Raw genomic sequence first — 27227 nt, 5'->3', positions numbered from 1 at the left:
AAGATGCTTCTTTCTTAAAATTCACTGCACTGAAGCATTCTTTGAAGACAGCTTTTTACATCATTCCTTTCCAAAGAATGAATGAAACTTGACTCTTTAGGATATTCCCACAAGAACTGGTACTTGCCCTTTCTTCGGTAGTCACTATGTTCTTCATTCAGGGGATAGTTTTGGATTTAATTCTTTTTCAGCTAGGGGAAAAATAAATTCACTTCACCACCACTCCAGTGGGATAGCTTTGGGTTCCACTGTTCAGTAAAGAATTTAAGATCTGGCGGAATAGAAAGACAACATTGATGTAATACAAGGACTGGTGCTCTTGCAGTGCAGAAATTCTGTCTGATCTCAAGACATTGGGTAACACATCAAACAATTTTGATTAGTCAGTGAGTGCTCTGGGCTGTCACTTTCAAAAGAAAGTGGTAGCCGCAATTTTCCTTTCTGCATAGCTCCATCCTGCTTTTGTGTATGTCCCTAGAACAAAAACAGTAAGGTCCTTGTAGTACCTTGGTATAGTAATAGTCTGATTTAAGATCCTGACTGAACTTAGGTGCAATTAAATGCAGACACTTTTCAAAATAGTAACCATTTAAGACATATAGGTGTAGTTTGGCCAGGCACATGGTAACAGCCAACACTTAATCTCTGGGCTCATTAGTTGTATGTTAGGAGAAAGAAAGAAACAGTAACTTGACTGGAAGTTAAGTAAGACAAGTAAAGGGAGTTTGAATGTTTGTAAGAGCTTAAGGGAGAGGCAACTGGACAGCTGAAAATAAGACTCTACTACTCCATCACGGGATTTCTTGCAATCTCAATCATAATTATATATGCAATTAAAAAATATTTCTGCAGGGTAATTGGATTTCTAGTTGGAAGTTCTAGTTCACCGAGTAGGGATTTTGAATACAATAAAGGGACAACAAGGCATATATTCAAGAAATTGAGAGAGATTTACTAAGGAAGCAAACATTCAGTGTTACTCCCAAGAACTAACTGTCAAAAAGTGCTTTTCTAGTTTTCAGGTTGAACTGGATGTCTTTGGCCTCTTTGTACTATGTGAATAGCAATTCATAACTTAACATCCCTGGTAAAATGCTGTTATTCCTAATGTAAAACCAGGCATCCTCACCTAGACTGAAAGACCTGGACAAGCCTTGCAGCAGTAGCCTATGCTAGAATGTCATCAGGCTGGTCTCAGTCCTTCTGTCACAGAGCAAATATAAATGGAGAACTGGCTCTGTCATTCTTCTCCAAATGATGTGTGAATCCAAGGGAATCCACAATTGCAGCTGTTCCTATCTGTGATAGCTGGTGTACAGCCTTTGGCAGAAAATTTGAAAATAACCCAAAGGGTAAGAAGACAATATGAAACTGGTATAATCTTCCTTCTTCCTCACTCAGGACAAAAGTCTGAAAGATATGATAAACTGGCAACAGCTAGTCTCAAAGGTGTATTCTTACTGGAGAATATGATCTCATATTGCTGAAGCAGTGCCAGCTGTAGCAGAATTGGACCCTGATGAAATCCTTGCCTGGCTTTGGAAGTGAGAAAGTTCATGCCAGTTCAAACACCAATTGCATGAGATACCATCAAATAATCTCACGTGCCAGGTTATTAGTGATCTTGGTTTGTGATATAGGGCTGCTCAGTGAGTAGGATTCTATGATGTAATAGGGGTTGTGACATCAACAGTTCACTAGTATGTTTGCCAGCTTGAGATGCTAAGCCACAGTTGCCTCTCTTTTATTATGTAGTGCTTGGTGTACCTGTCATACAGCTGCATCTCATATGAACTCACGTGGGAGTTTAAGATTTAAGGGACAAAACGAGGCTTGGACCAGGCTGTAAGAAGAGCTCTCCCTCTTACCCTGTCCTCTGTTAATAAAGGATGACTGAAAGGAAGGATTGTGATGAGGAGAGTTGCTCCGCTTTTGAAGTGCAAGATTTCAAGAATGCTTTGGAGCAGTTCCAGAAACTAGTAGAAAAAACGGTTACCCAGAAGACAAAGGAGAGATTAGGCCTGTATATAGAAGATGAGGGTAAGAGATACTCTTTCTGATGGAAAAATGTAATTTTCCTATGGAGAGGGGGTGTCACAGAGACAAGACTATAAGAAAGTATTCAAATTAATGTTCAAGCTGTGACTTCTTGATTTTTACATGAAATAGGCAGATTGTGTTATGAGAATGCTTTTCCCCTCCTGTTAGGAGTTCTGGTCAAATTGTAATGCTATGGTGATTGCTCACAAAATATAATTGGCAGAGTTGCCACATATACAAGTTAGCAGGATGCTGTTTCTAGTGATCTGTAAGAGCACGAACCCAATGAATTTTGTAAATCTAGTTGCTTAATTGTAAATAACCAGGGCAAAGCATTGCTTTTCTCAAAGCAAGTGGCTACTGCTGCATGAAATGCACCATTCAGGTTCAGATCAACAAACCAGAACTGTGGTATGAGAGTAAAGGAAGAAAGAAGAGGTGAGAATTTTTCACCTATTCTTTCATCTATCTGTTTCCTGTCATGTAACGCAAATCAGGTCGTTTTGAGAAGACTGAACGTTAAGACTGAACTTTTTTGGTTTTTTGCAAAATGCTTTAGTGAATACAGTGTGAGAAGCTGGAACTTGCATGCTATTGATATTGAAGGAGAAATAAAACAGGTGGTAGGGACAATAAGGAAGGAAGCTGTACCATGCCAGTTTTTAAGTCTGTGGATGTTGTTCCTCCCATACAGATGAGATAGACTATGATAAGTTCTGTACAACCACACAGACGCTTTTTGGTCCAGAAGTCAAGGAACATAATATTAAGGCCTTTTTCAGGAAGATTAGCAACAACCTTGATGCCAGGACAGAATGGTGTGAGGTAAGGATTCCTAAAATTTATCAAATATAATCAATTAATTGGAATCTTAAAAAGTAATGGTATTAAGCTGTTGATTATGTGTTGTTCATGAGTCTGTTGTTAATGAGGGCCATGGCATAATGGGGCACTTCCATGGCATTACTTATCCAGGCTACCACTGATTTCCTAAAAAAAAAATATTTGAAAAACAGATATTCCTTAGAAGCTAGAAAATTAGATAAAATGTATTGTTCTCGTTGATCTAGACAAAAGCTAAATTGAAGAACTGGCTTAGAATACCTTACTCATTGCTATGTTATCCTACCCAAGAAGTGACATTTAATTTTAGCAAGTTGAGAAAGGGGCTCCATATTTACCTTGATAGTAAATAATTTAGAAATTTGCATGCGTCCATTTGTTGATTAATTAATTTGTTAATTTGTTGCAAGTTTCCAGAGAAGACATTTGAAGATGGGAGGGTAAAATCTGTCTTTGGAATTCCTCTTGTGAAATTTGAGTGGTGATATCGATTCTGGTATGTGCCTTGAGGGTTGAAGGAGTTTGTATTATTATAAAATTTAGCTCTTTCTAGCTTGTGTTATTCTGTGCCCTATGCGATTACGATTTTAGTTTAAGTAAGAAAAATCCTATGCCCCTAGCACCAAAACCTGGAATGTGAAACTTGAGCACCAGAAGGTCAGTATTCAGTGTAAGTAGAAGTTGTAAATATGAAAATATTCCCTAGAGAAATCCCTAACCTATTTTACCAGCGTGAGTACTAGTTCTTTCAGGCCATTATGTCAGTGAAACATTAAGTATGGAAAACCTTTGCTGAGCCCTGCCTTTCCCCGCTTTTTCATGTGGGTAAACAGGTGGGTATTTTGCAAATGACAACATTGTCTCCACAAGCTTTTTGCTAAGATTGCAGATTTTCTGCTGACTATCTCTGGCTAATTTCAGACTTCTAAATATATCATGCAAACCAGCTTAACACATGGGAGAATCCATTTGCTAATTCTAGCAAATTCTTGCTCATACTGTGCTGGTTACAAAATCAGTCCAGTAATTTCAGCAAGCAAGACTAATTTTTATTCCAAATATGTATGATTTTTCTTATTCCACTCTTTCAGCTCTGAAGGGTGTCTGTCCTTATAAAGGCATGCCACTGGAGGTCTAATAAGAAAGGTTAATTAGAATTAATTCAATAAAGCCTGGGTAGGTTACATTTTTCTTTGTAGGTGAACTACTTTCCTACCCCTATCCGTTTGGTACATCAGTTGAACTTACAAATCAAAATTCTTATTAAATATTAATTATGCCACACTGGTTTACATGAGTTGAGGAAGTTTGCTCCTGTTCTCTCTGAACCAAGATTCTTGAGCCTATTATGTAGATGCACATGAATGCATGTTAAAGTATAACCTAAATAAATAAAAACATTTTTCCTGCTTGTTTTGTGAAAGAGACTGAGTTGTCTACCAGAACTTCGTATCCTCAAGCAAAATTTGATATACTAGGTTCCTGACAAGGCAGTAGGATCTGGAGCATGGAGCCAGAGTACGTCCAGGTCTTCTCCTGAGCTACTTCACTGATATGCATTGGCCTCAGGCTTCTTGACAAACTGCAAAATCTTTTATGACTACAGTACACAAATTGTGCTCTGAGGATAAGTTTATCTTTAGCTAAACCATCAGAAATGCTTCCTCTCTCTCTTTTCTTTCTTCTCTTTTCTCTCTTTCCTCTGCTTTCCTCTCCTTTCCTCTCCTTCCCATTCCCCTTCTCACAGGGATAAATCTGCCCATTACTTTAAATTGGAAGCATTAGAGGTATGCCAGTGTTTTAATAGAGAGTATGTTAACCAGAGAATTCTGTATGTATTATTTGAGTCTGTAGATGGGTGAAATTTAATCCATTTTTCTGTCTCTAATGGTGGTAAATAGCAAGTCTTTGTGTAAGAATGAGGTAACTATAAAATAGATCTGCTTTACCCTCCTGCTTCTGTCTATAGTTTTAAGGATTTTCTATGCCAGAGTTGCAACTGCATTCTGTGTTTAGTATCCCTTGATGGACTTGTAATCTACTGATTTGTAAATTACTTCTGAACTCACCTAAAAAGGATACTTCCATAGCATCCACAGTTTTACACATTTTGTGAAAAAGTACTTTATCTTGTTTCTTTTAAACACAGTGCTTTTTTTTTTTTTTGTGTAACGAGAAATTGTGAATACTTGCTCTAGAAAAGTATCTTTATTAAGGTATTTCCAATGGATAATGTTTCAAGCAACTGTTCTATAAAACTGAATGATTTTTACATTGTTAGAGCCAATCTGTATCAAAAGCATCCATGATCATATGTTACTACAAAATTTTGTTTGTTTGGTTTCTACCTGAAGACAGAATTGTACAGATGGAACATAACTTCCAGCACACAGTAACTTTCCTGCGACAGCATAGGTAGCAGTGCATATATGGCAAGCCCTTGCTGTACTTAAAGCCATAAGACAAGGTATTACGAAGTGGCATGAACTATAAATTCATCAGCATATTTCCATTTTATATTACACTGGAACATCATGAGATGGAAATTAATCCATGATGGAAGTGGTAACTCAGTTATGAAGTAGGCAAAGATCAGGCTATTTGAATCAGTTTCAGTCTGACATTGATTTCTTTACCTTCACATGGCCTTAAGCAGCACAGTTTGAAATATAATACTGCATTGAAAAGCTGCAGTGAGTTTTTAACTTTTTTGGTGTTATTTCCATTTAGCAGGAAATCTGATGGTGATATGTATTACAAGCTATCTATATACTATGGAACATAAATCTAAGCTTCTTTCAGGACAAAGGGTAAGATTTATTTTATGGGTAGGCTGGGTATAGAGAAAGAGGTGAAAACTGAATTAAGAAAACTGATGACTCCTGGAATTCTCCAGTTTTAGCTTACACTGAAACAGAATAATTGTTGCATTGATCATCTGATTGTTGTCTAAGCCCAATTTACATCAACCATAACTTCAGCATCAGCTTTTGTTCTACTATAATTGTGGTAACATCCTATTGTGATGGCTGGATCAAAACAGGTATTTCCTGGCTTATTTGAATGAGTTCTACTAAAATAAAGTGGTATTGGTTTGTATCCTACATATTATGAGGTGGTGATCTCTTTAAATTTTTTCTCTGACTAATTCCACAGTTTCAAAATGGTCCAGGTAATCCTGGAGAGTTACTAATGTCAGGAATTAAGCCAGTGTTCTTTGTTGTTCTGACTATGCCACAGGCTTATAAGTGTAGCTGCACTACAGCTCTACAGTCTCCTCATCTCTGTTTCACCTCTTGACATTCAAAGATGTACACATCTACTTACTGGTGAGGATCATAGACCTTTTTTTTTCTTCCTCCCATATCTGTAGCTCTTCCTCTTTTAAAATTTTTTTTTGTGTTTTTAAGATGACTCAATTTAACACTTGACCAGCCTACATCCCACTTGCTTTTCTCATCCTCCTTAGCCTTTTCATTTCTTTTATGTGAAACTTGACTTCTTCTGGAGGAAAAAAAAAAAGTGAATCTGCTCCTTTACATGCTTGAAAATTCTATTGAAATGATAATTGGCCATTTAAGACTGGGAAATATTTTGGGTATTCTAGTTAAGACCAGCTGTTGTTCGAGAAAGATGGTGAAAGAGACAGATATGCCTCCTTTACCTGATACATTAATTCTTGTTATGTTCATTAACTTATGAGTTATGTTAGACAAATCACATTTATAAACAGCAACTTGGATATATCATTAATTATCCCCTGTGAAGAATATAAGTAGCCTTGACCTTGCTCCAGCTTCCTTTATATCACTTAATTTTTCAAATGTATCATTGATAACAGTTACTTTCTGTAACTTCCTAAATAACCATCATGGTTTCTGCTGTCTGCGCTTCAGTTTTCTAATGATTTTTTTCTAAAAGGACTATATTTCATCCCTGTTCTTCTGAGTTCCCCTGCTGCTTTTGACACTGTTGAGCATGTCCTCAGTCTTGAAAGTCAAGGAGGAGGGATATACGTCACTTGGTTCCTTTGATATTTCTCTTTTATCACATCTGTCTCTCCCTGCCCTGCTTTCCCCAAACTCTATCCCTGACCCTTTGTTCCTCTCTTCCTATTCTCACAGATCTAACGTTTTCAAATTTACCTCTCCATATCTGGCCTCTCTTTACCTTGACAAAATCTTCCAAATATATTTCCATGGCCTAAAAGGTCATGGCCTTGTGTGAATGTTCCTATTTCCTTGTCTTCCTGATGTTTCTCTCTTTCAAGTACCTCCATGTTCAAGGGTTTCCTAAGTTTCCAGCAGTCTCCTCAACAATATACCCATACTCAAAGGACATTTTTTTATTTAAAAAAACATTATCGTACTTTTAAATCTTCTCTTTAGTTAAATTAGGATCTAGCCTTAGTCATTTACTGGCTTCAAAATTTAAAAGACCTATCCTGGACAGTCTAACAGTTGTCATTTATCAGTGACTTGAGAAACTGACCTCCGCATCTCTTTCGCAAATGTAGTTTACTTTTTGAAAGCTCAATTATTTTCAGCGGCAAATATCTGAAGGATGTGTAAATTGCATTTTGCTTCATCTTTTATACTCTTTGTCAACCTCTGGTAGACATTATGGGGTGGGGCTTTCTGGGATCCCCCGTGTCCGTGTTGGAACCAGCAGAAGCCATTTATGCAGCTGTACGGGATTTCTAAGGTGCCCTTTCTTTGGGCAGTGTTCTGCCAGCCAGACAGAAGAAAAAGATCAGATGTGGCACTGCCTCATGTCTACAGGAAGCATGACAGGACACACCTGGATGTCTCACAGACAACTTCCACCTCTTTGCTTTAGGGCAGCTACTGGCCTAGGCCAACAACTGCATCCAGCATCCTCAGGAGTGACCTGATACCAAGTCAGTCTACCATTAAAAAGTCCTCCCACCAAAATCTTAGTCCGCAGAAGAGTAAATGGCCTGCTCTCCACTGTCTGGAAAGTGGGAACATATGCTTAAGAAAGTAAAATATCAGTCTTATCTTCACTAAGGGTGAGAGAAAGGGTCCATAGAAGTGCAGGAGAACTAGCCTCGCCTCGATTCTTGGTGAAGGTGATGGAGCAACTAATTCTGGAAACCATTTCCAAACACATGTAGGACAAGACGGTGATCAGGACTAGTCAGCATGGATTTACAAAGGGGCAATCATAGAAATCATGCTTAACCAACCTGATAGGATTCTACAGTGAGGTGACTAGCTAGGTGCATAAGGGGAGAGCAGTGGATGTTGTCTACCTCAAATTTAATGTTTTTGATGCTGTCTCCCATAACATACTTGGAGACTTGCTGACAATGTATGGGTTAAATAAGCAGGCAGTGAGGTACAAAGAATATCGGCTGAACCCTTAAATGATACAAAACCCAGCTGGAGTCAAGCCACTAGTGGTATATGCCAGGGGTCAGTACTGGAGTCAGTACCATTTAACGTCTTCATTAACGACCTGGGCAATGGGAAAGAGTGCACCTTCAGCAAATTTGCAAATACAGAACTGGGAGGAGTGGCTGGTAGACCAGAGGGTTGTGCTGCTGCCACTCAGCGGGACCTCAACAGGGTGGACAATTGGGCTGACAGGAACCTCATGAGGTTCAACAAGAGAAGTGTGAAGTCCTGTACCTGGGGAGGAATAATCCCATGCACCAGTATATACTAGTGACAAACCAGTTGAGAAGCAACTCTGCACAAAAGACCTTTGGTGCTCTGAATGTGAGCCAGCTATGTGCCCTTGTAGCAAAGAAGGCCATCAGCATCCTGGGCTGGTTTAGGAAAAGAATTGCCAGCAGGTCAAATGTGGTGATCCTTCCTTTCTGTTCAGGACTTGAGACCACATCTGGAGTACAGTGTCCAGTACAAAAGAGATATGGAGCTACTGGAACGAGTCCAGTGAAGGGCTACTTAGATGATTAATGAGCTGGAGCACCTCTCATATGAGGAAAGGTTAGGAGAGCTCAGACTGTGTAGTCTGGAGAAAAGAAGATGCTTAACTTGTGTGTAAATACCTAATGGCAGGGGAAAATGAAGGAGAGGCAGACTCTTCTTCACAGTGCCCACAGACAGGACAAGAGGCAATGGGCACAAATTGAAACACATGAAATTCCATTTCAACACAAGAAAACAATTTTTTATCATGAAGGTGATCAGACACTCAGCAGGTTGCCCAAAGAGTCTGCGGAGTCTCTATCCTTAGAAGTATTCAAAACCCAGCTGAACATGGTCCTGGGCAACTTGATGTAGCTGACCCCCTTGGAAAGGGGGATTGAGCTAAATGATCCTGAGAGGTCCGTTCAACCTCATGACTCTGTGATTTTGTGATTCTGTAACACTGTCTTCATACATATTATGGAAACTACATACATATTATGGAAACCTGCTACAAGAATATTAATTGATCATAGTCAAAAGAGTACACCCTTAATTTTGGGTGGGAAACACTCCAGTATAATGTTCTAACTACACCAATTCTTTCAGAACCATTCTATTTAATACTAAACAATTGGGGGACTTAAAACAGTGAAAATCAGCTATGAAGTTGCTGTAACATGAAAACCAGTCCATATGTATGAATTGCTAGTATTACCAGTTATTGATTCATCTGGATATTGTGAAGATTATGTTATTAACACTTTGCAGAAGGAACGCACACCTGGGATATAGGATGCTAAGTCTCATATCCTGGTTGGATACAGGATGGAAAGACAAGGTGATATTACACAAAACTAGAAAGAGGAATGTAAGGGCCTATAATAGACTGGTGATGTATTGACTGATGATGTGTGATAGGTAATAATTGTCTGCATGGTAAGGAGGGAGCTCTGACGTGAAAGATTAAGAGTAATGTTGTGTAAGAAATTTTTTTTTTAAGATATACATCTGAATCTCTCAAAGAATAAAAATGGGAGTTCTGTTGTATACCATGAAAAATGTTGAACTAGAAAAAAAGTGCAAAGTTTCATCCTGCATCCAAAGGGGCATTGCTTTTAGAACTCATGAAAGAGAGTGAGTATATATAATGTCTGTAACATGAGAAAGGAGATTAAAAAACATCTGTACAGCTGCGTGGGGCTGAACTAATTTCCTGTGGAAATGACTAACCTACTCTTGGGTACAGAGCTTGCAGTCTAGAGAGCATTTCAGCTGAAGTATTGTCACAACCTGGAACAGAAGTGAGATATTTACCTGAATATCCTGTCTGGGGATCTCCAGCCTGATCAGCACAAATAGAACACTGCCAGGCTTTGGGAGATGGCTGAAAAAGGATTTTTAAAAGTGGACTTTCTATACAGTTTTTTTCAGGCAAATGGGAATCTACATATCTTCATGGAAAAGCTCTTCTCTGTAGGCTAAACACTATGCTACTTTGTATCTCTCAGTTTATAGAGAAATCTGTTCTGTCTGCCTTTTACTGTTTTTTCTTCGAGCTGACGTCTAGCTGAGGAAGCACAAGTAGGTAACACTGGAAAAAGGAAATTGAAGATGACTATTTATAAACACTCGTTACAAGGCAAAGTTGTACTAACAGCTTTATCAATTAGGTGGTTTTTATTCCTCGAAGCCCTGTGTATGCTGGCTTCTTTCCAAACAGTGAAGAATGGTTGTGCCTCAGTAGCAGGTCTCAGCAATCTAAAGTCATATTGACAGCTAATGGCTAAGGCAAATAATACCAGGAACTTTTTCAAAGAATATTAAATGATGAAAACTTCAGATAAATATTTTACTTTATACATATAAACATATACTCCAGAAGTAGATTTGTCATAGATTGCTTCTTTTGTTCTATTTTGTTTTGTTTAGATTTTTGGCTATTTCACAGAAGAAAATAATGCCATGTCTTCCCAGCTGAAAGAAGAAAACACGATTTTCCTTATATCTGAAAAGCAGCAGATTACTCATAGAGGTGACATAGTTCATTTTGTATGCAAAAGATTTCATGTCTGTCTTCGCTTATTATTCATGCTTCGTCTTCTTATGTGTTCCAGAATATATGGTTTTTTACTAAATTTATGTCTGAAGTCTCCACTGCTGCCTTGCCCAGTTCTCCATTTTCCTATGTTACTTTGAAATTATGAATTTATCTGACTCAGACTATTTATTTATGCAGTTATTCTTTGCCTTTCTGTATTTTTAAATAATGTAGAAAGAACTAGCACATCTGTAATGTATTAATGATATTTAGAAATGCAACATGACTATTTAAATCAAGTATAGGATAATCTATGATATAATACATTAGTGCCTTGTTGTTGGTACAAATATGCATTTCAGGAAGAGAAAATGCTCTTGATATTATGGTTCTATTTGTTTAGATTTTCTGTGTGTGTAAGATGAAGCGTAATATTTTGTCATTGACAGTTGTCAAGAGACAAGATGTGATTATGGGTATAGTGAAGGTGCCCCATCTGGATTTCACAGTAACATCCTCTCAGAAAGGAGTGCTAACAATTTTTAACAATCAGGTATTTCTGACTCAAACTTTTTTATTATTCCATTACACAGTATATATGGGAACCAAGTGAATGGTTATCTAGCATGCAAATTTACCCATAAAAAAGAGCTAGATATCTTTTTTAATTAAAGTTAACTTTTTCTATATTTTTAAGTACAGTACAAAATATATATTGTTATTTTCAGTTATAAACAGTCCACAGAAGCTGATAGAAAGTAGAGATAGCTAATAAAATACATTCTTAGCAGAAGGTAGATTTAGTAGAAGATAATCGGCATTTCTTTTTAGAAAAAGCTTCCCTTAATGCAAAACATGCTATTGCAATTAACTTTTGCATATACAGTGGAAACCAGAGAATAAACTATTTTCTACAGCTGCTGAAAATACCTAGAATGGACAGAAACATTTATCAGTTGCTTGCAAAGAAGAGTTATTCAATACAGCAACATTTAGAAGCTTGAAAGCCTAACTGAAGCAGTAACACTGCTTCAGAGTTACTCCCCTCATCAGGAAAGTGTAAGGAGAGCGGTACCATTTTAGGTAGAACTTCAGGCTCAAGACGCTGTTAGGGTAGATTTTTTAAATTACTCTCCCAGATGATTATATTACTATTTGGAGGTATGCACTTCTAGATGCTATGATGTACATCACACATCTATGCTTATTGCCACTTTATATTTGTACATGTTTAATACAACCAGTTTATTAAAAATTGTTTCAGATGATGCAGTAAGCCTGTAAAGCAGCACTAATGCTTTCTAGAGGTTTCAGCTAATTAGTGCTTAATGCTTATGACAGGAGCATGTAAAGCAAGAAAGGACTCTTGTGGATGATAAACAACAAAGCAGTACTGCAGTTTTGGTAAATACGGAAATAATTTCTCTGAAAGCCTCTGTCCTCCAGAGCATTATCCCTCTTACATACCTGCAAAAAATAATTTCATGGAGTATATTGTTAAAAATAGCTCTCTTGCTCACCCCCCACCTCCCCGTGCTGTTTTCAAGTTGAATTGCTGCCTCCTCATAGACTAGACTGATGTCACTTTGACATCAGGGACTGCAGTGTAAGTGATTTTACACCCAGCTGCTTAATGCAGTGAGTTAAAGACCTCAAACCTGGCTTAAAAAACTGTATGTTCTGAAAATGACTAAGGCATTATGACAGCAGTCTTTTACTCATTATATGATCTATGATTTCAGTTGATCTGAGCAAATGAATTTTGACTTCATTAGAATCGCTCTGATGCATCTTGATGCAAGGAAGAGAAAACTCATTCTTTAACATTGCAGTCGTTTGAGTTCTGCTGCTGGAATATCACTTCACATCACAAAGGCAAATACAGTCGGAACCTTTTGCATCATTCTTCTTCTCTTGAAGAGCAAGCATTTAAAGAAACCTGGCCTTAAAATCTCAGCTAGTGAGTTGGTTTGTCTAGTTTGGCTTTGCAACATATTGGTAAGGGAATATGAAGATGCTTGCCCTGAAGGTGCTGCTTTGTGGGACTTGTGCTCTGGGTGAAGGGGCGAAAATATGAGTTCATGAGCACTGCATTGACAAATAGACAGAGGGGCTTGGTTTTGTATAATTGTTGCATTTTTAAAGTGCAGATTATTAAATATATGGTGTTCTTGGATGCACATACATCCCACAGAGGTCAGCATGTTCCATGTACATGAATGAATAATATTTGGTCTGATATAATTAGTGAATCTAATATAACACAGAATTTAACTGTGCCATTTCTGGGGCATTTGAGTAGTAAGAAACATACAGGTGGAGGAAGAGGTGGGGCCATATTCTATTTATACACCCTGGTGTAAATTGATGTCCAGTGCAGCCAAGCTTTCCACAAGATCAGCTTAGTATTATCCTCTTTGCTGTTTGGAAAGCAAATATAAATTGACAATTTCCTTAATGGTTGTGTTATGTCCTTGGAGTCAGTTGACAATCTAGATGAGTTTTTATTTGATACTGAGTAGAATCTGACAATAGTTAAAACTTAAAAAAACACCAACTCTAATTTACAAATAAGAATAGGAACATTAAAGAGGTCACAAACCATCACACATCTTGTCGATATATTAAACTTCAGTTAAATAAGAATGAATCAGATTTTTTATCAGCAAATAATTAGTGTCAGTCATGTTAGATGGCATTAAGAATGCTTAATTTAGTCTGTATACAACAGGATAGTTTCAAAATAATCTCCTATTTCACCAGTAACAGGCTCCCATCATCCGCTACATAAATTGCTAGTGAATCTAATTATTGTCTAAAAGAGGGCTTGGAGATGTTTTGTTAACCCTGGTTGCTGTTATAAGAAATCCCATGTTCTCTGACGTATCTACAGCTACCGGAAACTGAAGTGAAGGCAAAGAAATACTCATTTGTAGACTAGCAGGTTCTCTATTTGAGGGCTAAGCATTGCTTTCTGCAACAGATGTGGACCTAATATGCTTCAACACCTGTATGCAGCTCTGCATTATTAGCCATTTCTTGCTTACTCTAGAAGATGAGACAGATAGTTACCCTTTTCAGGATCTCAGACATGGCTGCTGCCTTGATCAGTACAGAAGACCTGTAGGAGTAGGCAGCCTTAAGGAAAATTCTCTGTGCATGGTCTAGGTAATAGTACTGCAAATAAAGCCAAATCTGATAACAGTGCGTGGATATTAGATGCTTGATTAACAATAGTTTTAAACTCTGCTCAAAGACTGTCCATGTGATGACACTGGGCATCACACTTCTATGGGAAACAATACTTTGACCCTAGATTCTTGGTTTATGAAATGTGGACTTGCTGGGATGGGAATGAGGCATGACTGATTTATTACTAAAGATGCACAGTGGCAAGAGGAAGTGAGAGAGCAGCTGTGGGTGTTTCAGAAGGGAAAAGGTTGAAACTGCTTTTGAAAACTGAATAGTATTTTTGGTAAAGGACAAAGAAGGTTACCCTGTCTCTACTGGATGATGGTGATATGTATGCCTACCACTCTGACTGTAAACACTTTAGGTTTCGAGTCACGTGCTATGCTGTCCACCAATAGTTAACTTTGCTGAAAGATGCTGTACCAATATGGGTATTCCTAATTGCAGCCTAACATGCTACCTCTAGTTGGTATTTTGCTGGCAATAGCTGACACGTTTTTCTGGGCCAGCATTAGCCTGGGTTTCTGTATGCCACATCCTACCTCATACAGGAGTTGAGGCTGTCCCAGCTGTGAAGGACCATGAGAAGCACAATTCCCTGAGAAGAACAGTTGTTCCATACTCCACTGTAAAAAATGGGTATTTTTTCACTTACTTTGCTCATGCTGACATCTCAATTAAAAAAAAAAAACCTCCAAAACCAAACAAACAAAAAAACAAAACCCCAAAACAAACAAACAAACAAACCATGAAGAAACTGTGAGAGAAAGAGGAGGTTTAAGTTCCTCACTATATATAGGGGAACAGACAGTAAGTAGATTAAAGGTCTTTCTCAGAAGACCTTAGCCACGAACTGTTTCCATTGTATTATAGTTCTGTTCTGCCTGTGATATAGGAGAGCTAACTGTGTTCAGACTTTTAATTTAATTGCTAACTTGTTATTGTGACAGCATATTTTTGGTTTTTTCAGATGAAGGTTCTGGCAACCACAACTGTTCAAGTAAGTTAATTTCCCTCCTTCTCTTAAATCATTTGAATTACAAATCAACAGGTACTAACGTGAAATAATTAGAAACTGAGCATTATTCTAATGCTACTTCCAACCTTGAGACTTTTGCATAATTTGGCATAGGGTCCCATAGGTCAGACAGATTCAATTAATTCCTTTCCATTATAGAAACAATTGGGTAACTGGATTTCTTTCCTCTGATAAAAAGAAACCTCAGATAAATGCTGCTTTTTCTACCAAACTACCCTTTACCCATTACCTTTCCAGAATTTTTTCTTCTAAGTTCCAACACTTTAATCACTATTGTAAAATTTAAATAAGAAAAATTATAAGCTTGTTAGTGAAAAACAGTCCTACGTCTTGCTAGGTAGATTGGCTGGCTACACAGAATATACTTTAAAAGATCATTTTTATCCTGGAAGTATCACTGCAGATTTTAGGAAATGAGCTTCCTTCACATGACCTGCAGACAAGAGAACTGCCATCAGTCTTAACAAAGTGACATGACCCCTTGCCCTAAAAGTCCATGTAGGTATCTTGTGCCAGGGGGCAGTGCATTTTGTTAATTATCTCTCACATATTGTGGATGTTCTAAAATGCAGTAGAAATACTCCAGACCACTACTACTCCAACTCAGAAAACAGCTCTGGGCCCAAGTTCCATTTACTTTGTTGCAAGGACTAATCTGACCTGTGGAGTCAATGCAGAGATTGATAAACTCTGGTAAACTGTATTCTTTTTTCTGGTTACTCTGGTAAATTTTGCAAAACATTCTTGGGGCCTATTGACTTTTGGAAACTTTGACTAGAATCAGCTTAGAGCTTCTCCTACAGCTGTGTTACAGGAGTAGATTTTAGTAGTTTGTTCCTGCTTTTGCAGGAAGTTGTAGGAACAACTTCCTTCCCCAGCCCAAATATGCCAAGGTAGGATGAGAACAATGTTTGGTGCTTGTCCCCAGAGATGCCAAGGGGAAGAAGCTAGAGCACCAGCCTGATGCTGCAGTGGGCAGTATGCGGCTGCAGGGTCATCTTCCTCTCTGATCACTAAGCACTAATCTTAGAATGATTCCTAGGTGGATGTGGAGGTCTTTTTCCTGCGGCAGTAGGACTATAGTTGGCAGCAATGGCAGAATTAGGCCCTGTTGAAGGGTATCTCTGCCATAAAAAATGTGAAAGGAGGTTATGTTTAACCCAAAGGTATCTCTCAGTATTATGGTCTAATACCAAAACTGTTAGGATTGATTCCAAACAGATAAAATACCAAAACTCATAGTTTTAGTATCTATGAATAACACTGTTTAGTACCTGTGAGCACCCACTCCTGTTCAGCTCTGCACCAGATCTGTGTGGCCTAGCCTGATCTGCTGTCTCTGTTGTCATGTGCCACTCTCCCATCCTTTCTCACCTGAGATGTTGCCGCTTTTTCAGCCTTTTCTAAGAAAAGGAAGAAGTGGGTTAGAAATACTTTGGATTCCTCTCCCTTGGGATGGAGGGTCACTGCTGCTGGGGATCACTGGATCAGTTGGGATTATTACTGCTGAACGTGGCAGTCTCTGATACAGGGTGTAAAGTCTTTCAGGGGAAAATCTTTGGCTTCCCAGGGACATTTATTGACTGGGGAGCTGTCGGTTAGTGAACAGATAAGAGAAACCCATGTTCACAACCTTATGAAATCCTTCTGGCTCTGTGTCTGAAAGATTTAATGATATTTGTTGATGTTGTGTTACTCTGTTGTTGTTGTTATATTCACTTTTTTGGTATCAGGATTGTGAAATTTTCAGGTGGTACTTAAAAATGACCCACTTCTGCTTGCTGCTCTGCCTTGTCTTAGGGAATAGGCGATCTTATTTAACATTCTTATTTAAGTGCTTGCAGTGAACAATCCTGTCCTTAGCCAATTTACTTTCTTCACATCCTCCCTCTAACTACTGCACTGAAAATAGAATTAAAATGGCTAATACTGGGCTTGAGGTTGAACTTTTTGATGGTTGTTAAAAGATTTTCATGTTTGCAGAACACAATATTTTAAGCTATTTGTTAAAATGGAAATTCTATACCCTTATCCCAAATCACAATGAAATAAAATTCTGGATTATTTCGAGAGAATAAATTTCACTTTCCAGACAGTTGAAATATATGATGCTGCTAAATAATTAACTTGGGAATTCTTTGAAAGAGACATCTCTAGAATTGGGTTGGGTGTTTTTATATTAAAGTATGCTTATTAAAACTGAAGCTTAGCATTTTAATAGCTTTTACCTAAAAACTTATTAAAAATCAAAGGCCAATATCTTACGTGAGTGTAAATCATCACGCATGATTAAAGATATGGTCAACTATAGTAGTTGAAAACCTCAGCACCAAATAGTTATGATGTACAACTATGAAAAATACCTCATGATTAATTTCTGAATTGCTAAAGAGAGAAAGCTGCCTTTACCTTACAGGGCTTACATTTCTTTTTTTTCAGATCTGCAGAAATAACAGTTCATTCTTTTCTCACTGCAATTATTATGCCATTTTCATCTGTTTGACATCAACATCAGTACTCTCACTATATAGTCAATTAAGCTATATATTTGTAGGCATCTTTGTGCAAATGAAGTAAGATACTGAATTCAGAGATAAGTTATCAGGCTCCAAACCTACCATCCATTGATAAACAATGTGTGTTGAGGGTGGCTAACAAATTGCAGAATAATCCTTAGGTTCCTCTACCATCTACCATTCAGTGTCCTCATTCTTAAGGTCTTTCACAACAGACACTTGCTCAACCACAGCAACAGAGGTCTTGGCCCTCAGGATATTAAGCCAGAAAGGCTGTGAAACAGTAGTTCTAGGAATAAAATCCAATGGATTGCAGCCATCAGAACTTTCCCAGCATCATGATGGTATAAATGGAACATGAACTATAAGTACAGATCATTTACTATTTTGTTCCAGGGATGTTATGGAGAACAGGTCACTTCAAGAAAACCTGATTTCATTTCTTGATGAGATTACGTGACTGAGTGAAAAGAATAGAGGCATAACTATAATACACTTAAAACTCTGTATAGTATTCGACTTGGTAGCATACAATTTTCTGTTTTAAAATATGTCCACTGAAAAAACCACTAGAGTGCATGTTAAATGGATTAAGAAACATCCAGCTGACAGGTTCCAAAAACAGTAGTCAGCATAGAATCAACATTGAATGATGCTGGGAACACTGGTAGTGAACAAGTCACTTCTCTTGAAGAAAGGAAATGAAATTACTTTTAAATATAGCATAGAAAAGCTTAAACAGACCCAGTGGATGAGCCAAACAAGCTGAAACAGAAACTGTATTGGAAATGAGGGAGTGAAGATAGAACTCTTGAGCGACAGGATGGAACAAGGAAATAATTAAAAGTTTGATCTGGTGCAGCTGCCTGGTTTGTCTGTCAATTACTGCAGTGCTAAGAAGATAAATTTTTATAGCCTTTGCTCTAAAGCTGGAACTTTTTGCTTAGAGTCTCTGGCAGACTGTTTTCTCTCAGCCACTTCTCAGTGTATCAGATTAATCTATTTATTTGTGCACTTATTTCTTCAGGACTTTCATACTATTAGTTTCTGTGTAGTCTCAAGCCACACTAGGAGCCTGTTTTGGTCAAGGACTTTCATTTTGGATCTTAATGATAGAGGACTATGCTCTGCTGTTTACACAGCCTGTTTATTCCACAGGCTGGGGTCCTTGAACAAGAACTGGCCTGGAAGGCAGTGCTAGCTAACTTGAACAATCTCTCTGTCTCTATTAGGCTCTAAACTCCTCTGTGGACGTTCTCTGGACCATGGTATGCAAGAAGACAAACTTGGTTATTATAGTGGTGTCTCCAGGCCTTTATATCCATTGATCTTTGGTGTAATTTAAGTAATTTCACTGGAAATATTAAAGACAAATTTGGTGCAATTTTTCTTAAGATGAGACTCTTTCAGTTATATATATATCAAAACACTTTTATTGCTGCCAGTTCCAGGAAACTTCAACTTCTCTATGCTGGATCTTTCCCTTACTGGCTACTTCTAATAAACTGGTGCAATAAACACATTTTTTTTCTACTTTTGCTGTTATATTATCAAATATGATTGTGCTTATAAATAATGTAAAAGAAAAGGATAAATCTGGAGTATGTTTTACTAATTCTTGCTTTCTGCTGGCATATACAAATTGCATGTCATGTGTTGAAACCTGATTTTTTTGGATACTTTCTAGACTGTCAGTAAGTAATTAGAAATATTTATCTTCTATTGAGAGGGGAATCTTGCAAGAGCAATTTTGTCTTGGTTGGAATTTTTGGCCAACATTTTCCTCCTGTTGGAGTGTTCATTGCTTCTCTTCCTGCACCTTTCTCCTTTCACTCAGGATCATTGCAGTTCAGATGCTGTGAGGAAAATTTGAATGTGTACGCCATATGGTTTTATTTGTATGTGTATTAGACATAAGTTGATGTATATAGATCTTCTAAAATAATCATCATATGAACACGTGTTCTTATTTACCCTTCAAACCTGAAGTGGTTTTAATGCTTCTTAGGTTGTAATTTCTGTCAGTTTTTCTCCCCTTTTTACTGAAGTAGTATCTTCATGATAATCATGTCTCTAAGCCAGTGGATGCTACAATACAATGGCTAGGATGACTCACTGTAGAAGATCAAGGTCAATTTTACTTGACTGGTTTTTAAGTGTTTGCTTAACTGCAAGCAGACCTTTCCCTCGATGAATTAGAGCATCGAGCTGTTCCTATTTGTAGTAAAAACAGTCATAGCAGAAGGAACATGTTATTCCAACATCTGTTCCACTTTCACTGCTAATTCTTTAGGGGAGTAACAGTCCTCAACTCTTTGAGAGAATGATTTTCCCTGAGAACATGCTAAGCATTAAGGTGCCTTTACATAGCAATCCATGAGTGCGTGTTCCTCGTTTCATTTGTCTAGGGACTAACTGCTGCCAAGTTCTTGTTTGACAGTCCGATTTTCTAGTCAGATACTATGACAAGAGAGGGAACCTGAAGCCCATGCTCATACCCTGTTTGGTGGCTCAGCATCATTAGCTACATGGAGAGAATACTGAGGGAGAAACTAATACTCAGAATTACCTAATAAAACTGGAACCAAAGTTATTCTGTAGATTGGTGGGAAGCAGAGAGTATTAAGGATCCAATGTAATTAAGAAACTAACTAAATTTTGTAAAGTTTAGTTGCTTAATTGTGGAAAGTTAAATGTTTCTCATTTTTCCTGGATGTGAAAGGTTGAATCTCATTTATCTGTGTGTATGAAAATCTAAAATAAATTCATTGACTCCAGAGACTATATCAGATTTTGAAAGGGGCAAAGGGTCCCTGGCATCTGTTTCTATTACAAATGAGAAAGGATGTAGCTTTCTCTCTTCAGTTAGTCTATCCTGTGGAAAGGGCTCTGACCTCAGCTGAAAGAAAAACTTAAAAGTCTCGTTGTCAGGTGCCGGCACCCAGTAAATATCCAGTGCGTTTTTACCTGCAGGTGTACATTGGGAGAAGAAGAAAAAGACAAGACTTAACAGAATGTTGAAGAGGTAACCTATAGCTCCTTTAGAAGAAGGCTTCAGGAGAGTAGACTTTGGCAGTAGGCCTTAGGCAGAGAGGTTAAAGGAAAATATTTACTCTTTGAGACATTTAAAGAAACTTGTCTGGAAACTGTAGCTCACTGCTGGACATGTGAACATCATTGTTTTAATATTTTGCTTAATTCCTCTATTAGAATTAGTAAATTGTGCCCTGAAGGAAGAATGTCCCCTGCCAGCCCAAATGACAACAGCCATTTTCACTCTGTCCTATGTTCTCAGAGGATTTGAATTTGACCATCAGTATGGGAAAACAGAATAGTAGCCTTAAGCTAATATGCCTAAAAGGCATTTAAGTATGATGAAGTTTCCCTTGAGCTGCCAAGCTAATCTCTAGCCTTTCCCACTCATTCTTCCTTACCTGTTATCAGACATCTGACCTTCTTCTGTCTTCCAAGATTATCCTCACAGATTAACTGAGTTGTTTCGCCCAGCTAGGCAAGAAGTACTTGGTGTTCAACTGGGATAGGTCCCCTCTCAAGGCATATACTGACTGATTCGGAAAGACTCAGTTCCCAGGACAGCATATATGGGGGATAGAGCTTTTCATGGGAGGAGGGCATTTGATCTGTAAGTAAGGACTAGTCATGCCTTCTCAGATCACTGTCCTGTAATGTGATTTGTTTTGTTTAATTGTTTCAAAGTAATATCAGAGATTCTTGGTTGTATTTCTAGGCAAGTATATGAAATAAAGTTTTTAGTATCAATGTTTTAAGTTCTTTCATCAGGGTTTGTTTTATTGCCTAAAATTCAACTATGACCCGAAATAGAAAGCAAAGGCGCATCTACCCCTTAGACTTTCTCTGTAAGCAGTCAAGTGCAAAGAATCTCCTTACTTCTTGCTTTTGATCTTCCTTTTGCCTCTACACCATCTCACTACATGTGACAATGTGCAAAACCTTTGCAAGATGCAGCTGTTACATTAACTGCATCATCACAAACCAGCACTACAAAATAGTAGCTTAATTACAGATGTAAAACCAGCTCTTTCATACCAGTTAGTCGTTGCTATCTGACACTACTGTAAGGACTCCAAAAAGCCACAGATAATAAAGTTCTGTAAGAATTGCCAAGCAATCCATAAGGCCCCTGCAGGGCTGACATTTTCCATGTGTTTACTGTAGAAAGCAGCACAAGAAATCCTTGTAAATGTATTATCACTTGCCCACAGGCCATTAGGAAGGAAAGAAGCTTTCTCCTGCAAGAGTGTTGACATCTCTTTGTCAGGATTTTGGACCCTTTACACTAACAGCAAAATCAATATCGTGTACAATAATGGAAATAAAAGTAGAAGCATCAGCAGCTGCCTTGAGTTCACCATGGGTTTAGTCTTGTGCTTTTTGTTTCCTAATTCACTTTGTGGCTGTAAACTGCATCTTTAGCAACATAGGGCCCTGTTTTAGCTGTTTATCAAGTACTTCCAGTGGAACTGGTTTTTAGAGGTTACAGGTAGGTATAGCTCACTTGAAGAACTGCCAAAAAAAGTGTTAAGTCTGTGTCAAATGTTTCTTTGTCACTTCAATCTGGAAAAGAAAGTAAGATGTTTCAGTGTTATTTTATAGATGTTCTGAATTATTTTAAAATAATAGATAACTGTGCCACTGCAGACATAATAAAAAACACCCTCGATTTCAATACATGAACCTTAATACAGAAGTAAGATAAATACAAAAATCTATATAATAAACTGTGAAATAAGATTGCTGAAATAAGATTTCAAAATGCCAAAATGGAAATGAAATGGAGTCTATTTCATTTCAATCCAGCTCTCATTTAGGAATGTCCATTACTTTCTGGGGGAAAAAATCAAACAGCTATTAATGTTTCAACAACAACAACAAAAAAAACACCAAACAAACAAACAAAAAAACCCAAACAAATTCTGGCCAGTATAGTAGAGAATTTGAGTCTCTAATCTTACACTTTGGAAGAGAAATTGTTTTACATTAAGACCTGTATAATTGCAGGTATTCTTGAAAGATGGCTTAATATGGACATATGTACCGTAAATCTTTGTTAATAATTTCTCCACGTATTGGAAGAATTAAAATGGTTTAATACAAGTTACTTATTTCCATAAACATTCATTCAGTAGGGTTTGTGCTATTACACCTGAAATTTGTACTGCTTTTTTACTTTCTCTTGTTTTGAACTAAACTGTATCCAAGAAAAAATTTAATCTGCTTTACCATGGTTGTTGTAGCTTAAATTTCCTCTGCTCAGAGTGCTTTTTTCAGAGTGACATCACAGTTCAGCTACCAGTATGGATGTATTGGGTCCTCTCAGGTGCAATATCTGTGCATCTAACATGAGTCACTAAAAACAGAGGTTGAGCCTGGCACCTCTGTAACTTCATGTATGAGCCATTCCTGGAGTTAGAACTCTCAGTTCCGTTAGCTGGGGATGGATCTAGCAGCCACTAATGCAGAGTATATGGAATATGTGGAGATGGTTTAAAATAGGTACTTAAATAACAAAGAAGGTTATAAATCTTTTACAGAGAAAATCCTTCTTTAGCTACCCTTTTTATTTTCATCAGGATACTGCTTGGATCACTGGGTGTGATTTCCTACCTCAGCTGAAATGTGTCGTGGCTGTAACTGAAAGGAAAGTCATCGTCTGGGACTATAAATCAAAAGGGAGTCAGGTAGTATAAAGAAGAGGCCTGAAAAGTATTAGTCTTTGTTTGCAATGTACATTCACATTGCTTTTGTATAACAGAATGAAGGCATTAACTTTTGTCTTTGTAGGAACTCAGTGAAACGGTGAGTTTATACTAAAGAAGGAATACCTTTTCCACACCAGATGGGATTATTAGACTGTCTTAAAAACTTGGGAGAAAGATGAAAACTTTTTGCTATGTTGCAAACCCCCAAAGAATTTGTTTTCTGTGTATATCTAATACATATATGTGCACATGTATTGCTAATGTGTGTGTGTGTGCATGTGAATATATCAAAATCTATTCAAAATCAATGGACAGGTTTCCCAAGGAATTTAACATAGACTCCTTTGAGATAACTTCCTGGTTTAAAGAAAATATTTCTTCATATCCTGCATTTTGTTCAGGACCAAGAGCAAAAGCATCTTGATGTTGACAGTGTATGTCCAAACAGTTAAAAGTTTTCTTTAATTACTTACTACAGATTACAATTTTTGCAAGGATTTCTGACCCATACCTTAGATTTTTCCTCCCGTTTTCTGGGGTTTTTCTCAGCAATTCTGAATTGGCTGAGAAGGTTAGAGGAAGCGAAGTAAATACTTTAGGATAAGATCAAGCCTTAGGATATTTTTTTTTATTGTACTCAATATTAAAAGGCCTCTCCCCAAGCTCAGACAGGTCAATGGAAGTCTTTCTGTCAATCCATGTTGGACTCCTGGGAAGGAAGGCTCAAAAATGTATTCTCCAGTCATTATCCTCCAGGTTTCCACCAGTCATTACAGCAGTGAGTGTTGAAACTGTCCTATGTCTGAATAGGAGCAGTTCTCTTTCGAGACCACAGGAATAGATAGACAGTTCTATATCTGTGTTATGTCTCTTTAATGTTTCTGTGCTACACAGACAACATTGAAGCAGTTAATTCCTATGGCATGTGAACAGTTGCCAGTTCAGGTTGGCAAGGATGCTTTAATCAAATAACAGATGGAGTCAGGCAGTAGAACCAATAAACCGTATAATGCAGATGACCCAAAATCCCATTCCCAGGACTTCTCAGTCTAGCAAAATACCACAACAGCTTGCAGCTGTATTCATTCCCACTACCTCAATTCCTGAAATTTCAGACGCCTGCCCATATAGGTACAGTTGGTAGTCCCAGGCTGCATTAATAATTAGGACTCTGATATAATTTCTCTCTGTGTGTTACTGCAGCATTTTGTGGTTTGAATAATTCTTTAATTTGGCTATTTCCCATTTTCTTGTAGGCAGTGTCTTACTTTTGAACAGGAAACCATATACAGTCTTAGCAAATATACCATCCCACTTAGCATGGTGAGATCTTCCCTAAAATTCGTAATTAGTATTTCCTCACTGAAATGGAAAAGGCTACCTATGAAATAAAGCCTCACTGAAATCCTTAAAGTTTGTATTTAACTTGACTTGGTGATGATCTTCCTTGAGTTTCTAATACCAGGAAGCAGCTATTGCAGGGGGTGCTTGAAAAAACAAACTCAAGAACTGAATGCTGATGTGAGTGGATAAGCATAATATGTTCAGTCAACTTAAGGGCTCATGTGCAATATCTAATAAACTATCTACCATATTTCACAGAATAATTGCTTTATCATCAAACCAATGGAAAATGCTCTGGTCTGTGTTTGCACGGTGACTATGTCAGATCACCTGGCTAAGGATAACATCCTAATGGGAGATGATAAGGGTAATGTTCACCTGCTTACTGTGACCAGTGATCACTTCGGATTGAAACAACGTAAAGGCAAAAAAGAATCACAACTTCAGGTCTTGGACTCCAAATCTTTCAACATGTAAGTAGCGTGTAAGTTGCTTATGATAAAATACTACCAGTTTGGCAAGTTGTTTTTTGTTTATTGTGGGTTTTTTTGTTGTTGTTTGTTTGTTTGTTTTTAATTTGGGTTTTCTCTTGCCTAAATGGAGGATTAACTTTTGTGTACAAATTAACCCCATCTAACAAAGAAAATTTTTCAAACTGCAGTGAGTATGATTTGCTTGTCATGTGAAGGAAATGCCATCATTTTCAGCAGGAGATCTTACAAGACATCTTGCAGAGTAAAATTCCAGGGAAGAATTCACAATTGCTGTTATCCACTTTGACATAGGCACAGCTTTATTGTGCCCAATTAGGTAGAAGCAGAATTGCTACTAGAGAAGTGCATGATTCAACCCCAACTTTAGCTCTGCTTGCTTTTGAGCTGGAAGAGTGTTTCTGTATCTCCCCTGGATATTAAATCCTAGCATTGGCTGTGTATAATCTCACCAAAAAAATCCCTATCCACCTATGGGCTTGTTACAATAGATGTTAGTATATCCTAATACCATCTCAATTTATATCCCTAGTGTTAAACGCAAGCTACATGATGACTGGGTTGTGAAAGTTAAGTATATTTCTGACCTAAATTGTTTTGGATCCTGCTCTTCAGACAGCATTCATTCATTTGTTTTGGATGACATAAAGCGACTAGAGGACAACTTGTAAGTATATGACATCTGAAAAAATAGACTTTTTGCTTTTTAACTCTGCATGAGATCAGTGCCTTGCAAGAAGCCATCCTGTTGTATTGAAGCCTTCTGTTTTATAAGCATTGTTAATACAAAAAAAAATACAACTACTTGAATACCTGAACATTTTTTTTTGTTAGCTTTTGATGTAGGAGAGGACTGTCCATATATGTTCATTATTCACAACCCTTAAATAAGTTATGTTGGCAGTGTTGTCTGCTCCAATTTCTCCTCAGCAGGCAAACTTTACTTAGAAAACTGATTGCTTTGTTACATGTATATCATGTATCCATTCATTTAAAATTTATATCCACACAGAAATGCATTCAATTAAGTTTCATTTACAGTTTCAGTTAAACAAGCTTAGACCAAGAAAGCAATTTATTCTGAGGGCTGTGAAATGGATTTACTGTGCAGCAGGAAAGGGGTTGTGGCCTCCTTATTTGTGCCATATCGTTCATAGTGCCCATCAGTGCTATAGCTGATTCCAAGCCTTACTAGTCTGTGATTTTAGAGAGTTTATAGCCCAACTGAAAAATAAATAGTACAATCGCTATTGTAAATTATAAATTATAAAGGTTAGATCAGCTTCACAATTCCTCTGTGAGGTACATCTAGAGATTAATAGATTTTTAAGACTAGTAGCAACAATTTGATAATCCTTTTTATCCTTGTATAACACAGGCCATAAATATTCATATAGTAATTCTTGCATCAATCCAATAACTTCAGGCTTATGAGTATTACATGTCTGTTGTGGATGGGGAAAGTTAAATAGAAAATAAGTACAGCGTGTCCAAAGTCACATACAGTGTCAGGAGAAAAGCTGAGAAATCCTATTTGATTTTGCTGGGAGTTTTGGAAAAATAGAATTAATTTGAGGAAAAAGCAAAAAAAGGCTGCAGAGCCAACAGTATAGTCAAAGAGTATATGCTACCACCGTGCACGGTTTGTTATACAGAACATTAACTGCAAATATCTCGGTAGGTCTTTTTATTTAACACTGACTATAATAGTGTTTCCAGTTCCAATAAATACATTTCTCTAAGCAGCTTCATGCAGCAGCTAAATAAAATTATATTTAGACAACTGAAAAATTACACAGCTGTTAAAATGAAATTAATAGCCCTAAAATAGCTATGGATCAAGTCACTTTGAGAGGCCCATTCCATAAGTAATTGTGGTTGAAATATGCTATTCACTGGTGTTAGCAAAATAAATTTTGCCAAGTAACTTTGCAGTAAGCAGTTGTTATTGTTCTTGAAGAGGGATGCAATGTATCTTGTCTCCTTTGTGACTGTTAAGTTTCTTTGTGGATAATGGCTGATGGGCAGTTATAATCTTTTCTTATAAAATATCTTAAAAAAGGGAGGCGTGGATGGGATCACC

At 37.5% G+C, this 27227-nt stretch overlaps 1 protein-coding gene across 1 annotated transcript in view; it reads left to right on the top strand.

The window, feature by feature from the left end:
* Nucleotides 1-1889: 1889 nt before the first annotated feature.
* WDR64 (WD repeat domain 64) overlaps nt 1890-27227 on the top strand; it is a 77517-nt gene continuing 52179 nt past the window's right edge. Inside the window, exons 1-8 of the mRNA XM_075089805.1 lie at nt 1890-2040; nt 2735-2865; nt 10713-10815; nt 11271-11374; nt 14984-15013; nt 23181-23288; nt 24912-25126; nt 25677-25811. Of these exons, the coding sequence (XP_074945906.1) occupies nt 1890-2040; nt 2735-2865; nt 10713-10815; nt 11271-11374; nt 14984-15013; nt 23181-23288; nt 24912-25126; nt 25677-25811 (977 nt within the window). The remainder of the gene's footprint in view (nt 2041-2734; nt 2866-10712; nt 10816-11270; nt 11375-14983; nt 15014-23180; nt 23289-24911; nt 25127-25676; nt 25812-27227) is intronic.

Source organism: Phalacrocorax aristotelis, chromosome 3 (assembly GCF_949628215.1).
Source record: "Phalacrocorax aristotelis chromosome 3, bGulAri2.1, whole genome shotgun sequence".
Taxonomy (NCBI): Eukaryota; Metazoa; Chordata; class Aves; order Suliformes; family Phalacrocoracidae; genus Phalacrocorax; species Phalacrocorax aristotelis.
The sequence above is the reverse complement of the archived record's forward strand: the minus strand, read 5'-3'. Positions and strand labels throughout refer to the sequence as shown.